This window comes from Osmerus mordax, chromosome 23 (assembly GCF_038355195.1).
Source record: "Osmerus mordax isolate fOsmMor3 chromosome 23, fOsmMor3.pri, whole genome shotgun sequence".
NCBI classification, from domain to species: Eukaryota; Metazoa; Chordata; class Actinopteri; order Osmeriformes; family Osmeridae; genus Osmerus; species Osmerus mordax.
Genome location: NC_090072.1, coordinates 3,707,445 through 3,726,231, shown reverse-complemented (window position 1 = coordinate 3,726,231; position 18,787 = coordinate 3,707,445). Strand labels below are relative to the sequence as shown.

Here is an 18,787-nt window from a genome sequence, read left to right as displayed (position 1 = left end):
GGTTTGTGTGTGTGTGTACACACCGTTGAGCAACTGCTGTTATAGCGGTCACAAAAGGTGGTGGTTTACTGTTGAAAATATCCCCTCTTAACATACATTGTGTGAAACAAGTACACCTGCTGTAGGCTACTGCAGCCTTTACTATACCACAACAGCATCACATTTAGATTCATGATGAACAGCTTATAAACGTTTTTTTTTCCGTTTTTTTTTTTTACAATTGATCGTCTTCACAGAGGTAGTTGTCAAAGGTTACAAAGAATATTCAGATTTTCCGGGATTACATCAAATGTTCTGGAATGTTTATTTAGTTCATTGCGGATGCTCCGACCAATCGGCAGTCTTGTGACTGCAGCCCTGCTCTTTCACTTGCTATATTTCCCTGCCGAAGAGTCTGTTATAAAATACATCAAAAGTCCTAGATTTTCATGTGTGAGTCTCCATCAGCATACAGGACAGTTCTTCTGAGTAACATGCTTCCCAGTGTGTACAAACACAGATTTGACCGTCTGCTGAGGATGTCAGCAACAGTTTAGTCTATTCTGTACACTTACTCCTATGGATCAAAGGTCAAGTAGCGGTGGGGTCCAATCATGGATCATCTAGCAGTGGGTTCGCTCTCTCCTCAGCTGGGCTCTCTAGCATCTCCAGAGACAGGATGGTGTGGGCGGTCAATGACCTCTCACTGGAAGGAAATAAATATGGGTTTACATAAATTAACAGTATTCAAGAAGAGAACATGTTGCCCTCACATCCCTATCCAACTCTTTGAAATAGGATTTAAGAATACAGCACCAAAAATATCCTCCAGCTTTCGTTGAGATGTCTGCCTACCGGTCTACAACATTTTTGAGAACACAGTGTCAGTAAAATATGTAACCAGTCTTAGCATGACACAAGCACATCTGTGGTGCATCTTCCAAGATACCGAAGCAATTCGGCCCGCCGAAAGCCTGTGCGTATTGAGCGTGAAGTGTTAGAGCGTATATTTTCTCAAATTTGAACGTTTATTGACATACCGTGGTATGGGCTGCTTGGGTGTCCGCGTGGCACGCACTGTCCACCCAAGGACGCTTTTCAGATGGCGGGAACAGACTGGGAAACGGTAATGCACCTGCTCCAACAGTTCCTCTTTGCGCAAACCGTACACAATGGGCGCGACGCATTGTGCCAAGCTAAAGAAAGCAAAGACCACTACCGCAGACAGCTCTTTGGTCCCCGGGTGAAAATAACCATTCTTCATAAACTGGGCCAATCCAAAATTCACAAAGTTAGGTAGTATATACACGGCTAGCTGGGTGCCGTGCAAGGCGATAGTCCTGCAGCCGACCCGGTTCCGTCGATTCAGCACACCCAACCGTTGTCCCTCCACCAATATCCTCACGTAACTGTACAATATAAGCGCTGCACATACAGAAATCAGCACTATCTTTTGTAGCTCTCCTCTAATTAGCCGTTCCCGTCCACACTCCTCATTGCGTTTGGTGGCATGCTTCTCCGTCAGGATCAAACAGAGAGGGATAACAAGAGCGAGCCCCCATGTTAGAAGTCCCACGAGCCAGGGCCATTGGCGACCACAACAAACCGGGCTGTACCTCATCGGGTGGCATACTGCAAAGTAACGGTCCAGCGCCATCGCTGTCAGCGTGATGAGGATATTCGATGCGCTCGCGATTAGTACAGTTATCATAGCCATACAGGTGGTCACAGCTGGCTTCGATCCCATGTAGATCTGAAGATAGAAAACGCTGGACATTCCAAAGTATACCAGCGCGGATACCAATAGGTGAAACACGAGGACAAAACGTGCATGGCTCCGGAGTCTCTCTTCGCGCACTATAGTCCAGTTTATGATGATGTTGAAAGACGCCAAAATTGAGAACGACACCGTAGACACACAAAAGCGGACATAAGTGAAGTCGTATGCTTGAAAATGCGTCCCGTTATTTATCAACATTATTCTACTGTTAGGCCCAACTGTTGTTTTGGAGTTAAGTCAGCGTGGTCACAGCGATGTCCATCGTTTCCCACAGACAATCAGACTCGAGTTTAGGGAAACAGTTCAACAGCAGAGGGTCATCTCATCAATGTTTGCGCATCCAAATTGTCTCGTAGTGTAGACCTTCGCTCGCTCGCTTTTCTCCACCTTCCTTATCAACCAACAGCACATGCCAGTTGTTGCATATTTCAAACTATTAAACTATTATAACGACTACACTTTAAATGTTGCCATACATTGCCATCTAGTGTGTTTCAATAGCAATTGCAGTTGACCAGCGTAGGGTTAAATGCTCTGGTTAAATGAATATTGCCTTTGTGTCACCTTATCTAATTTGGCAGTAAAACATTGTTCGGTGTTTGTGTTCTGTGTGTGTGTTTGCTGCTATGCTGTCTGACAGTTCCGCACAGGTGGCGCGAATCATCTCAGCCCTATCAACACCTATGTGTAGGACTCCTGCCCTCCATAATCCGGTTCCAGGTGAACCGGTGGAACTGGTATATCATGTGCCATTCTGTGTTTGTTTAAGGGTAAATACGTTGGTGGCTTTGGTAAGCTGTGTATTGTGTGTGGGTAAGGCCCACTTCTGTGTTTTTGAATTCCCTCTGTGTTAACCGTTGACCTTCACTCTAAAAAATGCTGGGTTATTTTTTCTACCCAAACGCTGGGTTGAGCCTGTTGGGTCATTTTGTTGGGTTATTTCCATGGTGCTGGGTAGTTTTAGGGCAGTGCGGCCGCTGGGTTAGTGGCTGGGTCATTCTCGGCAACAGTTGAAACAATGCAGATTGTCCTCCTCTCTTTCACCCCTACGTCACCTGGTACCTTACCCAGCGCCTGCCTCACTTTAACCCAGTTATATCTGTTGTGGCCTACCTACCAAGACTAGGGACAGCAAAAATACTAGTCCGGCGGTGTAGCCACATTTCTTGCAGCAACTGAATGGTGAGATTCTCCGAGTCCTAGCTTAAACAAGTTACAATTAAACAACATGAATCGCTATAAGTGCAAGTGTACCTGTAGAAAAGCAAGCAACAGTAAAAAATATTTCAACAATTTAAATCAGTAACAACTAACCAACAAGAGCAGCAAGGCTCTAAGCAAGAGTCATTGTGATCCTTGAGGAAACTAACATGGGGTCCAGCAAACCATTCCTAAGTACCGTTGTACTCCCGGAACAAGTGCGTCTTGAGCCTTTTCTTGAAGGTGGGGAGACAGTCAGTGTCTCTGATGGATGTGGGGAGTTGGTTCCACAACTGGGGGGCCAGACAGGAGAAGAGCTTGTGTTGGGACCGGGCGCTCTTGAGCGGTGGGACCACCAGGCGGTTGTCTGAAGAAGACCGTGTGTGGGGGTGTTTTTTTTTTTATGATAGTTTCAGACAGCATGCGTGGTTGCCTGTCGTAGCGTAGCACATTTATATTTTTATATCAATACATTGGGGGGGACTTTTTGACCAGATTTGAATATTGGGGGGATGTGTCCCCCCCCCCAATATGTATTATGATTACGGCCTTGCGGTAAATAATAATAAATATAGCTGCAAGCATACGATACGGGTTCCTCCGCAAAATGGCAAAATATTATAAACATGTACACTGTAGAAGATCGAGAGTTGGACAACAAGAGAGCAAAACTACTAAGGGAGTCAGGTGGCTGTTCTAACCCTAACCCTTAAAGTGCTCATTTCAAATATGACTCAATAGATTAAATTGCTATGGTGTTAACTACATGCTCTTGTGGTTCTTCCCTTTGGAACTTATTTTGGTTGTTCACAATATGTGCTTCATGTTTTGGCTATTTTGTTGTTATCAGTGACCTATACACTTTGTAAAGCTCTCTCTTGGAAGTCGCTTTGGATAAAAGCGTCTGCTAAATGAATACATGTAAATGTGTTCCATAGGGTTGTCAAAACTGTTAACTGACTCATGTTCTCTGGTTGGCAGTGTGCTTCTTGGGTCTGATAACATGAGGAACCTGTTGGACATCTTTCAGAGTCAGACATCCAGAGGACACTAGTCCCTCTCCTCTCTCCGCCCTCTCCTCTTCGCTGTCCAGGCCCGCCGAGCTGGGCTACCTCAACCTGAGGTACTGAGGACTCCCTCAGCACAGACAGTGGTGAGGTGTGAGAGCCCAGCAGACACACACACAACCACTGATGAACTGACAATACAGAAGCAGACACCAAAGAGGTGTAAAGAAGACAACAATAACAGCACTATTAAGCTTCGTTTGACGTTTTTGGTCTGTGAATTATATGTTAAGAATGGTTATAAACACAATTGATGATATATCAAATGGATTTTTTGCTTCACATTTTATTAGGAAAGAAGATTAAATTATCTGACATTTAATTCCAAGATGAAACAGTTTGTAAGGACTACTTCCTTCTAACTATGCATCTCGACTTTGTGTGACTTTCGAATTTGTGCAGATGACATATGTAACACTTGGTCATAATTGGCGAGCCGTACTTCTAGAAATGTTCAGAGAAACAACTAGATGTGGAAGTTGATAAACAGGACAGTAAAACAAATGCTTGTTCTAAAAACATTTTCAACCAAGAAAACCTTTCTAAAGGTCGATCTGTTAAAGTGCTTTGTAGTGGATGATAAGGCGTATTTTCAAAAAGCTGCTATTAAATAAATGAATTAAAATAGTGTAAAGTATTTCTTCTAGTCCTTATTTTTACATATTTTTATCATAGGTTTCGCTTCCTTTTGATAGTACTGACACGTTCAAAGTATCCACCCGAGGACCAGCTAGGCAAAGTTGAACCCACAATGTGATGGCAGCCGATCCAATATCTGTGACATTCTTTGAAGCACTCGGGGAAAGTAATGGACGCGGGCAAAACTTCAAAGTTTACATTTCTTTATCTTCATGAATTTTCAAGTAACCCTGTCTTTACATAAATAAATGATTCTAATTTCAAAATTAAGCTAGCACGATCAGAACACTGTGAACCTCCGTGACTCTCTGTTCCTTCCAACTAAAGATGCTCTCTTCACATGGTCAAAACAACGTGTCAAAATAAGAGTCTCTACTTTACAGAGATATTCATTATAATAACAAGGTAATACAAAATAATATTATTCCAGAATTAATAATTGGAAATAATACACATCTTATTTATGGCTCTAACATATAGACACAAGTTAAAGACACAAGTTAAAGACACAAGTTAAAGAAACAAGTTGAAGACACAAGTTGAAGACACAAGTTGAAGACACAAGTTGAAGACACAATGTGTGTTATTGGTATCAGCATCAAGGCCACTGCTGTAAAAAATCATTATACCTATAGGAAACAAGCCTTAACATGAAAAACAGCAGAAACACTTCAGATTCCCCTCATTCAAGTTTTACAAGTACATGCAATGTCATATGAAGAGACATTTTACATACACGATAGTGTGATGCATCCCAGCAGACCTTGAATCCCCCTCACCATGCTACGTCATAGCAGCCCACAGGATCACCTGAACCCCTAGTCGGTGTCCCTCAGAGTGTCGTACTGCTTCACAGCCCAGAGCAGCCGCTTGACCCGGATGTCGCTGGGGTGTCCAAGGCTCTGGTCCCAGCAGTACTCTGGCGACAGCACCCTGCTGGGCTTGTGGAGCCACAGGTACTTGTTCAGGTGGCTCTCGTCGTGCCATAGAGCCTCCACCCCTCGGCTCTTGTCCTCCAGGATGGTTCGGTAACAGCTTTCCGTCAGCGCCAAGACGCTCCGCCAGTTGCCCCCGAACACGGCGGCGTGGTAGTAGAAGTCACCCGTCCCGAGCTTCATGTAGGCCGTGGAGTTGGGGTTGCGGTCGTAGGTGAACAGATCGCGAGGGTAATGATAGAAGTGGGCGTGGAGCAGAACCACAGACTCCCCCAGCGCCTCCGAGCCGAACCTCCCGACAAAAAGCTGGTCCACGTCGAAGCAGAAGACGTAACTGCTCGTGAGGCGGATATCGTTGATGGTGTCGGCGACTGCCCTCATGCGCATCATGGAGATGTCCTGCCAGCGAGAATGCTTCTGAACCTTTATGACCTTTAACCTCCGCCCCTCAGCCAACTGGAGGTTGGGCACTTTGGCAGGAGCGTCCGTGAACACATAGTACGTCACAGGAAGAGCCACCATAAAATGAAGCTCAGCAGAAACGAGGAAGGTCTCCAGATACGCATCTAGATACCTGGGAGGGGAACCAATCAGATTGAACTGCTTTGTTACGGTGTACTGTATTGGTCCGTCCTACATTGAAAGTTGAACTGTAAGATGCTGGTACTCTGGAGCAGATCAACTGATAAGCACACAGACTTATCTTATCTATGCAAATTGAAATACATGAAAACAAACCTTCTCACTGCTAACAAAACTGAGTCTTCCCAACCTTAGAACTAAACAATCAATCACAATGTTAAGAACTGCACCACTGCTTCTCGGGGGGTCAGATGGCTGAGCAGTCCTTGTACTTGCTGTAAGTCGCTCTGAATAAGAGCGTCTGCTAAATGACTCAATGTAAATGTTCTCAATGTGTAGACATGCCTAAAAACAATGGTTGTTACACTCACACCCCTGAAAAGCTAAAGCCATTGCAAGTAGTCTTCTAAGACTCCAGCAAAAAAAGATAGACATTTGGTCTCTACATCATAATTGCAGAGAGTTATGTTAACTAACCTTCCCACAGCGAAGACAGTCAGAGCCACAGAGGATTGTATTTTCTTATGCTCCCGGTCGCATTCATCAGGGTCAAAAATGCCCTTCCAGATGATAGGTGCTCCCCATTCCGTTAATGTCTGGACGTCTGTTCTGTTCCTGCAGACAAGAGGACCAAGTTGGGGTCAGATGGCTGAGTGGTTAGGGAGTCGGGCTATTAATCAGAAGGTTGTTGGTTCGATTCTCGGACGTGCAAAATGACGTTGTGTCCTTGGGCAAGGCATCCATTAGCCACCTGACTCCCACACTTGCCTCGGGGGGAATGTCCCTGTACTTACTGTAAGTCGCTCTGCACACAAGATAAGAGATAAGAGCGGCAACTAAAATGTAGATTTAAATTATCGCAAAAGGTGTCACCATCCAAAGGTTGGTGTTGCAGAGACATTGAACAATGCACCTATTCACTTCCCCAAATGGAACCAAAAATAATCACCCACCTCCATCATATATTTGAAAATAAACATTTCATTTCATTTACTGCAATTATCCAGAAATGTGGGTCGGGGAAGAACAATTTCTCCAATAGCCTGGCTCTGCCCTCCTACGTACTTCCGCTCAATTTTGATTTTGCATCTGTACTGCGTCTGGGCATGAAGTACTGGGCATGATAAGTCAGATGTCTCAGGTTAACTTTCTACCAGTCCAATCAGCGAACAGAGGGAGTGGCTGAGAACGATGACGTTGATGTTGTGCGCTGTGTTGTAGTTCCATAATGGCGGCGGAGAAAGACACGAGCGAAGCCATTCGGTCCGTTGTGGCAACGCTGCCAAATATCCATTAGCTAAAGCCAGAGCAAGAACAAGTTTTGCTGAGTTTTGTTGGTGGCCATGATGTTGTGGCCCTCCTCCCCACGGGGTTCGAGAAAAGTTTGATTTTCCAGCTACGGCAGCTAGCTCCGTTACAGTAGCGGTGAAGGCGTTGGCTAAGGCGAATGCTAGCAATTGGTTATGGCAGATCCAGTGTGGCTCTGGGCAGATCCAATAGTATATCCAACAATATCCACCATCCAGGGGGGTATTCCAGAAAGCAAGTTATGCAACATAACCGGGTAAGTTAACCCACCAGCTGATTCACAATGTTGCAGCAACTTACTGGCAATGTTGCTACAACGCTGGGTGTCAGCTGGGGAGTTAACTTACCCGGGTATGTCACATAACCTGCTTTCTGGAATACTCCCCTGGACTGCAGAGTCCCCATGTGTCTGACACTTTGCGTCCTAGGAGACACTTCAGAAATCCCCCTCCTGTCACAACACAAAATCCCAGTACTCGTCTCTCTAGCTCTCTAGCTATCCCCCAAAAAATTCATCTCAAACACTGGTCCAATCTGTTATCAGAATACATATTAACAGAAGAAATTGACGCTAGGAAAAATAACAATATATGTGCCTTTAAAGACATCTGGAACCCTTTCATAACTTTTCTGCAAATTCAGCCGTAGCATAAACCACATACATCCCCTTCTCCCCCCCACTTCTCTGGTCTCCTATCTAGTCTCCCCGCTCTCTTTGCCCCTTTTCCCTTCTCATTGGGTTATCATATGCATAATCACAGACACACACACAAACACATACATATACATACTAAATTACACCTTTTCTCTTTCTCTCTCTCTCTCTCTCTCTCCAGTTTTACTCTCCCTTTGTTCATATACATCCACATGCAGTCTTCAACACAATCCCCATCAATGCAGGCACATCTCATCCTCCTTAATTCACACAGATTCCCCCCATCAATTCCTTTTCTTCCCCTGTCGACTCTTATCTTTCCCATTGTCACAATCCCACCGAAACTATATGATGTCTTGTGTAATTGTTTGTTGGCCTGTCCGCTTGCTTCTCTGTCGGTCTCTGTTGGACTTGTTTGTCTTTTGGTCTGTCTGTGGGTCTGCTGGTCTGTCTGCTTGCTTGTCTGTTTGTTGCTCTATGCCCCCTTGTTTTCACACAGTATTGGGGTGGGTGTGTTCGTAACAGCTTCAATCCCTATTGTAATTACTGTACACTGGGGGAGGGGGGAGGGGAGTAATGGCGCAGGCTGGGCCATTAGCTTGATGTTTAAATGTTTAAAACCCAGTTGAGTTGTAACCTAGACATTGTGAAGCTAATTTTTATCTACAAATTATCTCAAGGCTGAAATAATCCAACGGGCTAGGCACAATACAAGGTCGAAGAAACAAGGCAAAGGATAACACTAATTCAATACGAATATACAAGCTCAGTAAGTCGCTAACACAAACAATAACGGGGTAAGTTAACCCACCAGCTGATTCACAATATTGCAGCAACCTACTGGCAATATGTCAGCTGGGGAGTTAACGTACCCAGGTATGTCACATAACCTGCTTTCTGGGATCGGCTACACCCCAGGTGTCAGACTCGGCACACAAGTCAGAATTGAGTTAGGCTAAGAAAACATTACAAAACTAAAGATAGTTTCTAAATGATAGGCCTACCGATCATCTTATTTTGACTAAAACATAAAAACAATATTACATGTAACTAGACAGTGAAAAGCCAGAACTAGAACCTGAAGCAAAACAAAACTGAAAAAAATAGGATGAACAAAAACGGAACATCATAAAAGAACTCTCGCAGCCTCTTGGTAGGCTCATTTTATTATTAATTGCCTAAATAAAGTAGGCTATAGTCCTACATTAGTTTTTAAATAGGCCTAGAGCGCTCTCATTAGATACATTGATTTCTTCAGTGTCGGTGACTCAATTTCCTATCAATATAAAAATATAGTTGAATTTATATGTTGGATTATCTTATTTCGATATATGGACAAGAAACGTAACATTGACAAACAGCCAGGCCCCCCATTGTGTCAACAAAATATTTAGTTGTTTCTTTATGGAAGATTCATAACATTAGAAGAGTCTTGAAGGGTCATAACATTGTTAACACTTATTATAGCATGCCATGCCCAATACAAGCAAGAATTACATCCTCATACACACTTCCAATTTTATTAAGAATGCCTACCAAAGTTCCAGAGAGGCATCTAGGTCTATAGTGTTGTCCAACTTCAACTTTTCCCCTAATAAAATTGGGACAATTGTCCGTCCAAGCCCATCCAAGTATCTAGAACGAGGAAACAAAATGCTGTGTTTAATAATCGTCACAGTGTATAATAAAACTATAGGCGGAAGAGTTGTTGACAGCAGGCTGTTATCGACATTATAGCATCTCTGATGACAATTTGCGTTTTCTACTTTTGATGCAATTAAATTGTATAAATAACGTACATTTTGTCAATGTGTTATAAATAAGAGATTGCTTACCTGACTGACCCAGGGGTGAAGTATACCAAGAAAAAAATCACGGGAGCAACGATGATAAACTTTAAAAAGTAAATATGCCTAGTGAAAATGAAAAAAGAAAATCTTTTAAACTGATATTTAAACACGACAAACACAAATTTCTTGGAATTCGAACACCTGACATTGCTTACCTCATGGTTCAATAAAACTCCGATATCGGATGGTCTCGTGGTGGTGGAATATGGGTTCGGTGATGGAACCCTGTGATTATTGCCTATAATTTGGAGAAATTGTGAGACAGAGCCATTTTGCATCATGTCGCTTTGTCCATAGACATAGCTAATTAATTCGATAATAGGCTACTACCTTCCGCAAGCCTGGTGTTCCAATCGACTTATGTCCTAATGGAAGTGTTGCCTTGTTCTATCGTGTGCCAAGCTAAAAATCTAGAGCAAACGCTCAACCAGTGTTGGCGGTAACGCGTTATGTAATATGGGAGAACTGGTGCGATAGTAATGCGAGACGAAAGTAACAAGGCGATTTTCTCAGAGCCCTGACCACATTTGCATTCCAAGTTATGACACGCAACCATTGATGGAACTGCTAAATTTCAGGTGATGTCTATGGAGGACCAAACTTGCCATATTTACAAATGAATGAATGAATAAATAAATGTCCACATCCATGCATTTAGACAGAAATAAACGAATATATGTATTAATTAATGCACAATTGTCAATCAATAGTTACATATATTTTACATTAATGTATGTATTTATTTTTGTATTAATTTATTTATTCATTCATTCATTCATTTATTTATTCATTTATTTATTTATTTATTTATTTATTCATTCATTCATTCATTTATTCATTTATTCATTTATTCATTCATTCATTCATTCATTCATTGGGAGTCAGGTGGCTGAGCGGTTAGGGAAGCGGGCTAGTAATCTGAAGGTTGCCAGTTCGATTCCCGTTGGGTCCTTGGGCAAGGCACTTCACCCTACTTGCCTCGGGGAGAATGTCCCTGTACTTACTGTAAGTCGCTCTGGATAAGAGCGTCTGCTAAATGACTAAATGTAAATGTAATGTAATGTTCCCAATATGATAATGAGAGGAGGCCAGTAGGCGTGGAAACTGACGTTCAGACATTGCAATCAATCCAGAGCCATAGATTCAATCTAGCTAACGCCTGGGACACACTGGCTGCCAAGCTCCCTGAAGCGCCACAATCTGCTACGAATGATGCGATGCTGTTCACACTAGACGCGCATTTCTCCACGCCGGTCACCAAGCCTTTCACCTACTCTGAGCTTTCCTTTTATACATGTAAAGCTGACATGGTACATCAATAGCTAATGCAAGCGCGCAATTTGTTTTCGCATTCATTTGAGCGCAAATACTGTTTTTTTGAGCTTCATGTAATATTGTTTTTATGTTTTAAATAATAATGTTTTATGTTTTAAATAATATGATTGGTAGGCCTATTATTTAGAAACTATCTTCAGTTTTGTAATGTTTTCTTAGCCTACCTCAATTCTGACTTGTGTGCCGAGTCCGACACCTGGGGATATTCCAGAAAACAGGTTGTGACATATCCGGGAAAGTTAACTGACACCCAGCGTTGTAGCAACATTGCTGGTGGGTTAACTTACTCGGTTGCAGAATCTGCTTTCTGTAATTACCCCCCTGGACTTCTGTGTCTGTGCTGCAGTGGCTGTCTGGCAAGCTCAGAAGAGCGTGCTGACATGGAATTCTGCATGCATATAAACTTCTCAAAAAAAGTTCAGAAACGTTATTTCGGTCGGTTTCGATTATTTCCCCCCTTTATCTAAATTAATGCACTGACTAATGAAGTAAATTGTTAAAACGTAAACTTTAAAAAAAAGATTTTACTGGGGCACAGCAGATTTATACTGCCACAGTAAAAAGGGTCTAACGACACCCCTGCTTTAAATGTTGCCATACATTGCCATCTAGTGTGTTTCAATACCAAATGCAGTTGACCAGTGTAACACCTGTTGTGCTGAAAAGCGTCTGCTAAATGACTAAATGTGTAAATATGTAATAGGGTTAAATGAATATTGCTTTTGTGTCACCTTATCTATATAGGCTACAATGTTTTACTGCCAATGTGTTGCCAGTAATTCTGCACAATTTATCGATGCAGCAATTTCTTTTGAACCTACTGGGGGAGTAGGATTTTGGCAACACTGAAAACAAAATCCCCCCCCCCCCCCCCCCCCATATCTTGGAACTATAAATATCGGACACACGTTATTTGTGCGTCTCACAGAGACGGGGAAAATCATTTGGGGGAAAGCATGTGTGTTGCAGTACTTTCCTGTCTTTTATTTTCTGTGATCAGACTGTTTATAAATATGATCATACTGAATACACTTTTGTCTCATTTATCCCCTTACTGTACATATGCAGGTGGGAACGGACATCGCAGCATGCCTGACAGACATGTCCTTATGGATGGCAAACCAGTTTTGTAAAGCAATGTACCTTGCAAACACAAAGCCTCTCCTTATATCCTGTAATACATGTGCATGCCTACAATGGATCCAGTCACCTCATCAGCTGCCATTCACAATATAGCTTTGGTCTTAATGATCCTCCTGCGCGGAACTACACTTCAAATGTCCAATCAGATTGCTGGTTCTCCAGCGCACTCTGCAGAACCAGCAATCTATGCGCAATACTGAGGTACAAGACAGTAAAGTAGTGGAAATTGATTGTGTGCCTCACCTCCTTTAAAAAAAAACATGAGACTACGTTTTTGTTTTACACCAGGAACTGAAGAAATTATTTGCATTGTAAACTGACTAATGTTCTGTAGTTGGAAGTGTGCTTCCTGGGTCTGATAACATGAGGAACCTGTTAGACATCATAGTACCAGGGCCAGACATCCAGAGGACACTAGTCCATCTCCCCTCTCCGCCCTCACCTCTTCCATGTCCAGGCCCGCCAAGCTGGGCTACCTCAACCTGACGTCCCCCCAGGCAGGGGACGACCCTCTGGGCCTGTCTGACTCCCTCAGCACAGACAGTGGTCAGTGATATATCAAATGGAGTTTTTGCTTCACATTTTATTAGGAAAGAAAATTAAATTATCTGACATTTAATTCCAAGATGAACATCTTTGGTCATAATTGGCAGGCGGTACTTCTAGAAATGTTCAGAGAAACAACTAGATATGGAAGTTGATAAACAGGACAGTAAAACAAAGGCTCGTTCTAAAAACATTTTGAACCAAGAAAACCTTTCAGGTCAATCTGTTAATGTGCTTTGTAGTGGATGATAAGGCGTATTTTCAAACAGTTGCTGTTAAATACATGGTTTTAAATAGCATAAAGTGTTTCTTCAAGTCCTTAGTTTTACATATTTTTTATCATAGGTTTCACTTCCTTTTGATAGTACTGACAGGTTCAAAGTATCCACCCGAGGGCCAGCTAGGCAAAGTTGAAGAACCACGTTGAAGACCCATGTTGAAGACCCACGTTGAAGACAATGTGTGTTATTGGTAGCAGCATCAAGGCCACTGCTGTAAAAGACCATTATACCTATAGGAAGCAAGCCTTAACGTGAAACAGCAGACACAACTCCCTTCATTCAAGTTTTACAAGTGCATGCAATGTGATATGAAGAGACATTTTACATACACGATAGTGTGATGCATCCCAGCAGACCTTGAATCCCCCTCACCATGCTACGTCATAGCAGCCCACAGGATCACCTGAACCCCTAGTCGGTGTCCCTCAGAGTGTCGTACTGCTTCACAGCCCAGAGCAGCCGCTTGACTCGGATGTCGCTGGGGTGTCCAAGGCTCTGGTCCCAGCAGTACTCTGGCGACAGCACCCTGCTGGGCTTGTGGAGCCACAGGTACTTGTTCAGGTGGCTCTCGTCGTGCCATAGCGCCTCCACCCCTCGGCTCTTGTCCTCCAGGATGGTTCGGTAACAGCTTTCCGTCAGCGCCAAGACGCTCCGCCAGTTGCCCCCGAACACGGCGGCGTGGTAGTAGAAGTCGCCCGTCCCGAGCTTCATGTAGGCCGTGGAGTTGGGGTTGCGGTCGTAGGTGAACAGATCGCGAGGGTAATGATAGAAGTGGGCGTGGAGCAGAGCCACAGACTCCCCCAGCGCCTCCGAGCCGAACCTGCCGACAAACAGCTGGTCAACGTCGAAGCAGAAGACGTAACTGCTCGTGAGGCGGATATCGTTGATGGTGTCGGCGACTGCCCTCATGCGCATCATGGAGATGTCCTGCCAGCGAGAATGCTTCTGAACCTTTATGACCTTTAACCTCCGCCCCTCAGCCAACTGGAGGTTGGGCACTTTGGCAGGAGCGTCCGTGAACACATAGTACGTCACAGGAAGAGCCACCATAAAATGAAGCTCAGCAGAAACGAGGAAGGTCTCCAGATACGCATCTAGATACCTGGGAGGGGAACCAATCAGATTGAACTGCTTTGTTACGGTGTACTGTATTGGTCCGTCCTACATTGAAAGTTGAACTGTAAGATGCTGGTACTCTGGAGCAGATCAACTGATAAGCACACAGACTATCTTATCTATGCAAATTGAAATACATGAAAACGCTAACAAAACGGAATCTTCCCAACCTCAGAACTAAACAATAAATCACAATGTTAAGAACTGCAACACAGATTCCTGGGGGAGGGGGGCTGAGCGGTTAGGGAGTCGGGCTATTCATCCGATGATTGCAGGTTAGATTCCCGGTTGTGCTAAATGACGTTGTGTCCTTGTGCAAGGCACTTCACCTTACTTGCCTCTGGGAGAATGTCCTTGTACTTACTGTAAGTCGCTCTAGATAAGAGCGTCTGCTAAATGACTAAATGTAATGTAAATGTGTAGACATGCCAAAAAACTAAGGTTGTTATATACACTCACACCCCTGAAAAGCTAAAGGCATTACAAGTAGTGTTCTAAGACTGCTAAAAAGATAGACATTTGGCCTCTTCATCATAACTGCAGAGTTATGTTAACCAACCTTCCCACAGCGAAGACCGTCAGAGCCACAGAGTGGTTTTTCTTATGCTCCCGGTCGCAGTCATCAGGGTCAAAAATGCCCTCCCAAATGATAGGTGCTCCCCATTCCGTAATTGTCTTGATGTCCGTTCTGTTCCTGCAGACAAGAGGACCAAGTTATCGCAAAGGTAGTCGCTATCCAAAGGTTGGTGTTGCAGAGACAACCATCCTGGGAAGGAATATAGGCTACTGCATAAGCAGAGGCACATTTTTGTTTACGAAAATGGGCGTAGGTTTAGTAACGCAAACGTTATCGTTACAATAATCATTTTAGCTCATTGGTAATATAATGCGCTATTTCTAGATTTTTACACGTTGTTTTTCTTCTTCTAGTAGTCATCATGATCGAGGAAGGGACATTGCAGCCATTTTTACCCCAGTAAATAAAAAATTGAGAGAAACATATCAAGGTATTGAGAGAGCTGAGGAGCTGGAAGAGGGAGAGCCAGAGCCGTTTGTTTGATTTTAATGTAAAGCACAATTAAAGTATTTAATGTTAAAATATAATTTGCTTCCGTTTTTTAATGTTTAAAACCCAGTTGATTTTTAACCTGTACATTGTGAAGCTAATTTCTATATACAAACTATCTCAAGGCTGAAATAATCCAACGGGCTAGGCACAATACAAGGTCGAAGAAACAAGGCAAAGGATAACACTAATTCAATCCGAATATATATGCTCAGTACGTCGTCAACACAAAATAAATATCTCACACTGAAACAACAAACGAAGGGCCTGACTTTAAATAGGCACGCTAACAAGGTGAAATCAATACCTTCTTCATAACAGCCAGAACAATACGGGACATAGAAACGCCCCTATGACGTACAAGACAGTGAAAAAACAGAACTACAACCTGAAGCAAAATAAAACCGAAAAAAAGAGGACGAGGGTTTAGGTTGGTTGAGGGGCAGTTCTATAGGCGTATGTGAAGCCCTCTGTGACATGCTTGCGTGTAAAAAGGGCTATACACATAAATTTGATGATTTGACGAACAAAAAAGGAACATAATAAAGCCTGAGCCTCTTGGTAGGCTCATTTTATTATTAACTGCCTAAATTAAAGTATACGCCTACATTAGTTTTTAAATAGACCTAGTAGAGCGCTCTCATCAGATACATTGATTTTTTCAGTGTCGGTGACTCAATTTCCTATCAATATAAAAATGTAGTTGAATTTTGTATGTTGGATTATCTTATTTCGATGTATGGACAAGAAACGTAACATTGACAAACAGCCAGGCCCGCCCCCATTGTGTCAACAAAATAATTTGTTGTTTCTTTATGGTAGATTCATAACATTGGAAGAATCTGGAAGGGTCATAACATTGTTAACACTTATTATTGCATGCCCAATAGGCCTACAAGCAAGAATTACTTCCTCATACATTTACATATTTTATTAAGAATGCCTACCAAAGTTTCAGAGAGGCATTTAGGTCTATAGTGTTGTCCAAATTCAACTTTTCCCTTGATAAAATTGGGACAATTGTCCCTCCAAGGCTTTCCAAGTACCTACAACGAGGAAACAAAATGCTGTGTTTAATAATCGTCACAGTGTATAACAAAACTATACGCGGAAGAGTTGTTGACAGCAGGCTGTTATCGACATTATAGCATCTCTGATGACAATTTGCGTTTTCTACTTTTGATGCAATTAAAGTGTAGCTATAAATAACGTACATTTTCTAAATGTGTTATAATAAAGAGATTGCTGACCTGACTGACGCAGGGGTGAAGTATGCCAAGAAAAGAATCACGGGAGCAACGATGATAAACTTTAAAACTGACTTGTAAATATGCCTACTGAAAATTTAAAAAGAAAATCTTTTAAACTGATATTTAAACATGACAAACACCAATTTCTTGGAATTCGAACACCTGACATTGCTTACCTCATGGTTCAATAAAACTCCGATATCGGATGGTCTCGCGGTGGTGGAATATGGGTTCGGTGATGGAACCCTGTGATTATTGCGTATCATTTGGAGAAATTGTGAGACAAAGAGTCATTTTGCATCATGTGACTTGTCCATAGACATAGTTAATTAATTCGATACTACCTTCCGCAAGCCTGGTGTCCCAATCGACTTTTGTCCTAATGGAATGGTGCCTTGTTCTATCGTGTGACAAGCTAAAAATCTAGAGCAAACGCTCAACCCAATGGAAAATACTGGAATGGTCTATCCAGGAATACCTAGGCTATCAGGTGATATGTTGCCGCGCCTATATCACCTGGTGCCCGTTCTCCGTAAATCTTGCCGGATTTGACTGTTGACGATTTGTCATGATCTTGGATTGTTCGCTGCTTTGAAGTTCATCCTGGACTTGCTGTCATAGCAACAGGTCCGTAAATTTAAACATGCTCGGGAGCAGGCTTATTTTATGTAAACAGGATTTGATTGCGCCTTTACAAGCAGAGGTGATACAGGAAGTCTGTCACAGCCATATGTGTTGTCCGTTTTTACGACAACAACCTGTTGCAGAAGATGCAAAAACAATTAGCAGATTTTAATATTATTAGCACAGCGAGACAGGCAACAACAAGGGTGTTGGAAGAACCGAATTAGCCAGATCATGATTAGCACGATGATGTCATCTTGGATGTGTCATTTGATCTCGGATGTAATAAGCGATGTACGGAGAACGGACCCCAGGACACAGGGGCGTCGTTAGATCCTTTTTACTGGGGCACGTGCCGCAGTATAAATCTGCTGTGCCCCAGTAAAATCTAAAGTTTGAGTTTTAACAATTTACTTTATTAGTAAGTGCATTAATTTAGATTGATAATCCCGGAAAAAATAAATGCAGTATCCCAATCAAGAGATGATGTGCTGATAAGCGAAGGGTTGTAGGTTCAAAACCAGTCAGATGTAGTTTTTTATTTGTTATTCTGACAGAACGGTTTGTAGTTCTATTTGTGTTTACATTTACATTTATGCATTTAGCAGAAACTTTTATCCAAAGCAACTTCCAAGAGAGAGCTTTAGAAAAGAGCATAGGTCACTGATCATAACAACGAGATAGCCCCAAACATTGCGAGCAGCCAAAACATGTTTGGTAGATAAGGTCAGTACATTTACATTTATGCATTTAGCAGACGCTTTTATCCAAAGCGACTTCCAAGAGAGAGTTTTACAAAAGAGCATAGGTCACTGATCATAACAACGAGATAGCCCCAAACATTGCGAGCACCCAAAACATGAAGCATACATTGTGGAAAACCAAATAAGTGCCAAAGGGAAGAACCATAAGAGCATGCAGTTAAACAAGTTACAATTGAACAACATGAAACTCAAAAAGTGCAAGAGTGTACCTGTAGAAAAAACAATCAACAGCAAAATAATTCACAGCGAGTACAAGAAATTTGAAACCGTTTCAACTAACCAACAAGAGCAACAAGTCTCTCAATCCGAGTCATTGTGATTCTGGAGAAAACTAACATCAGGTCCAGCCATGCATTCCTAAGTGCCGTTATACTCCCGGAACAAGTGCGTCTTGAGCCTTTTCTTGAAGGTGGGGACAGTCAGTGTCCCTGATGGAGGTGGGGAGTTGATTCCACCATTGGGGGGCCAGACAGGAGAAGAGCTTGTGTTGGGTCCGGGCGCTCTTGAGCGGTGGGACCACCAGACGGTTGTCAGAAGAAGACCATAGGTGGCGGGGGGGGGGGGGGGGGGTGTAAGGCTGGAGGAGAGACTTGATGTAGTTGGGTGCAGTCCCGTTCACCGCTTGGAAGGTCAGTACCAGAGTCTTGAATCTGATACGGGCCGTGAT

The 18,787-nt window shown here is 42.9% G+C and overlaps 3 protein-coding genes across 6 annotated transcripts; all 3 read right to left on the bottom strand.

The window, feature by feature from the left end:
- Positions 1-55: 55 nt before the first annotated feature.
- zgc:194312 (uncharacterized protein LOC794943 homolog) lies at positions 56-2,092 on the bottom strand. Its single transcript, XM_067261929.1, has 2 exons — positions 1,020-2,092; positions 56-685 (listed from the first exon to the last, which is right to left on the bottom strand). The coding sequence occupies exons 1-2, from the start codon at positions 1,955-1,957 to the stop codon at positions 592-594; spliced, it is 1,032 nt and encodes a 343-aa protein (XP_067118030.1). The 5' UTR covers positions 1,958-2,092; the 3' UTR covers positions 56-591.
- A 2,759-nt stretch (positions 2,093-4,851) lies between these two features.
- LOC136967365 (alpha-1,3-galactosyltransferase 2-like) lies at positions 4,852-10,155 on the bottom strand. Its single transcript, XM_067261132.1, has 5 exons — positions 10,151-10,155; positions 9,981-10,058; positions 9,682-9,780; positions 6,660-6,797; positions 4,852-6,174 (listed from the first exon to the last, which is right to left on the bottom strand). Exons 1-5 carry the CDS (start codon positions 10,153-10,155, stop codon positions 5,484-5,486), a joined length of 1,011 nt encoding a protein of 336 aa, XP_067117233.1. The 3' UTR covers positions 4,852-5,483.
- A 2,902-nt stretch (positions 10,156-13,057) lies between these two features.
- LOC136967683 (alpha-1,3-galactosyltransferase 2-like) lies at positions 13,058-17,178 on the bottom strand. Of its 4 annotated transcripts, none has more exons than XR_010879514.1 (6): positions 16,909-17,178; positions 16,733-16,819; positions 16,430-16,528; positions 14,976-15,110; positions 13,630-14,402; positions 13,058-13,530 (listed from the first exon to the last, which is right to left on the bottom strand). XR_010879514.1 is itself a non-coding variant. In XM_067261570.1 (6 exons), the coding sequence occupies exons 2-6, from the start codon at positions 16,911-16,913 to the stop codon at positions 13,712-13,714; spliced, it is 1,017 nt and encodes a 338-aa protein (XP_067117671.1). In that variant the 5' UTR covers positions 16,914-16,978; positions 17,077-17,177; the 3' UTR covers positions 13,539-13,711. The 4 variants fall into 4 exon arrangements, 3 of the variants coding, with proteins under 3 accessions (XP_067117671.1, XP_067117672.1, XP_067117673.1); XM_067261570.1 differs by lacking the exon at positions 13,058-13,530 and having other exon boundaries at positions 13,539-14,402; positions 16,909-16,978; positions 17,077-17,177; XM_067261571.1 differs by lacking the exons at positions 13,058-13,530; positions 16,733-16,819 and having other exon boundaries at positions 13,539-14,402.
- Between the last annotated feature and the right edge of the window lie 1,609 nt (positions 17,179-18,787).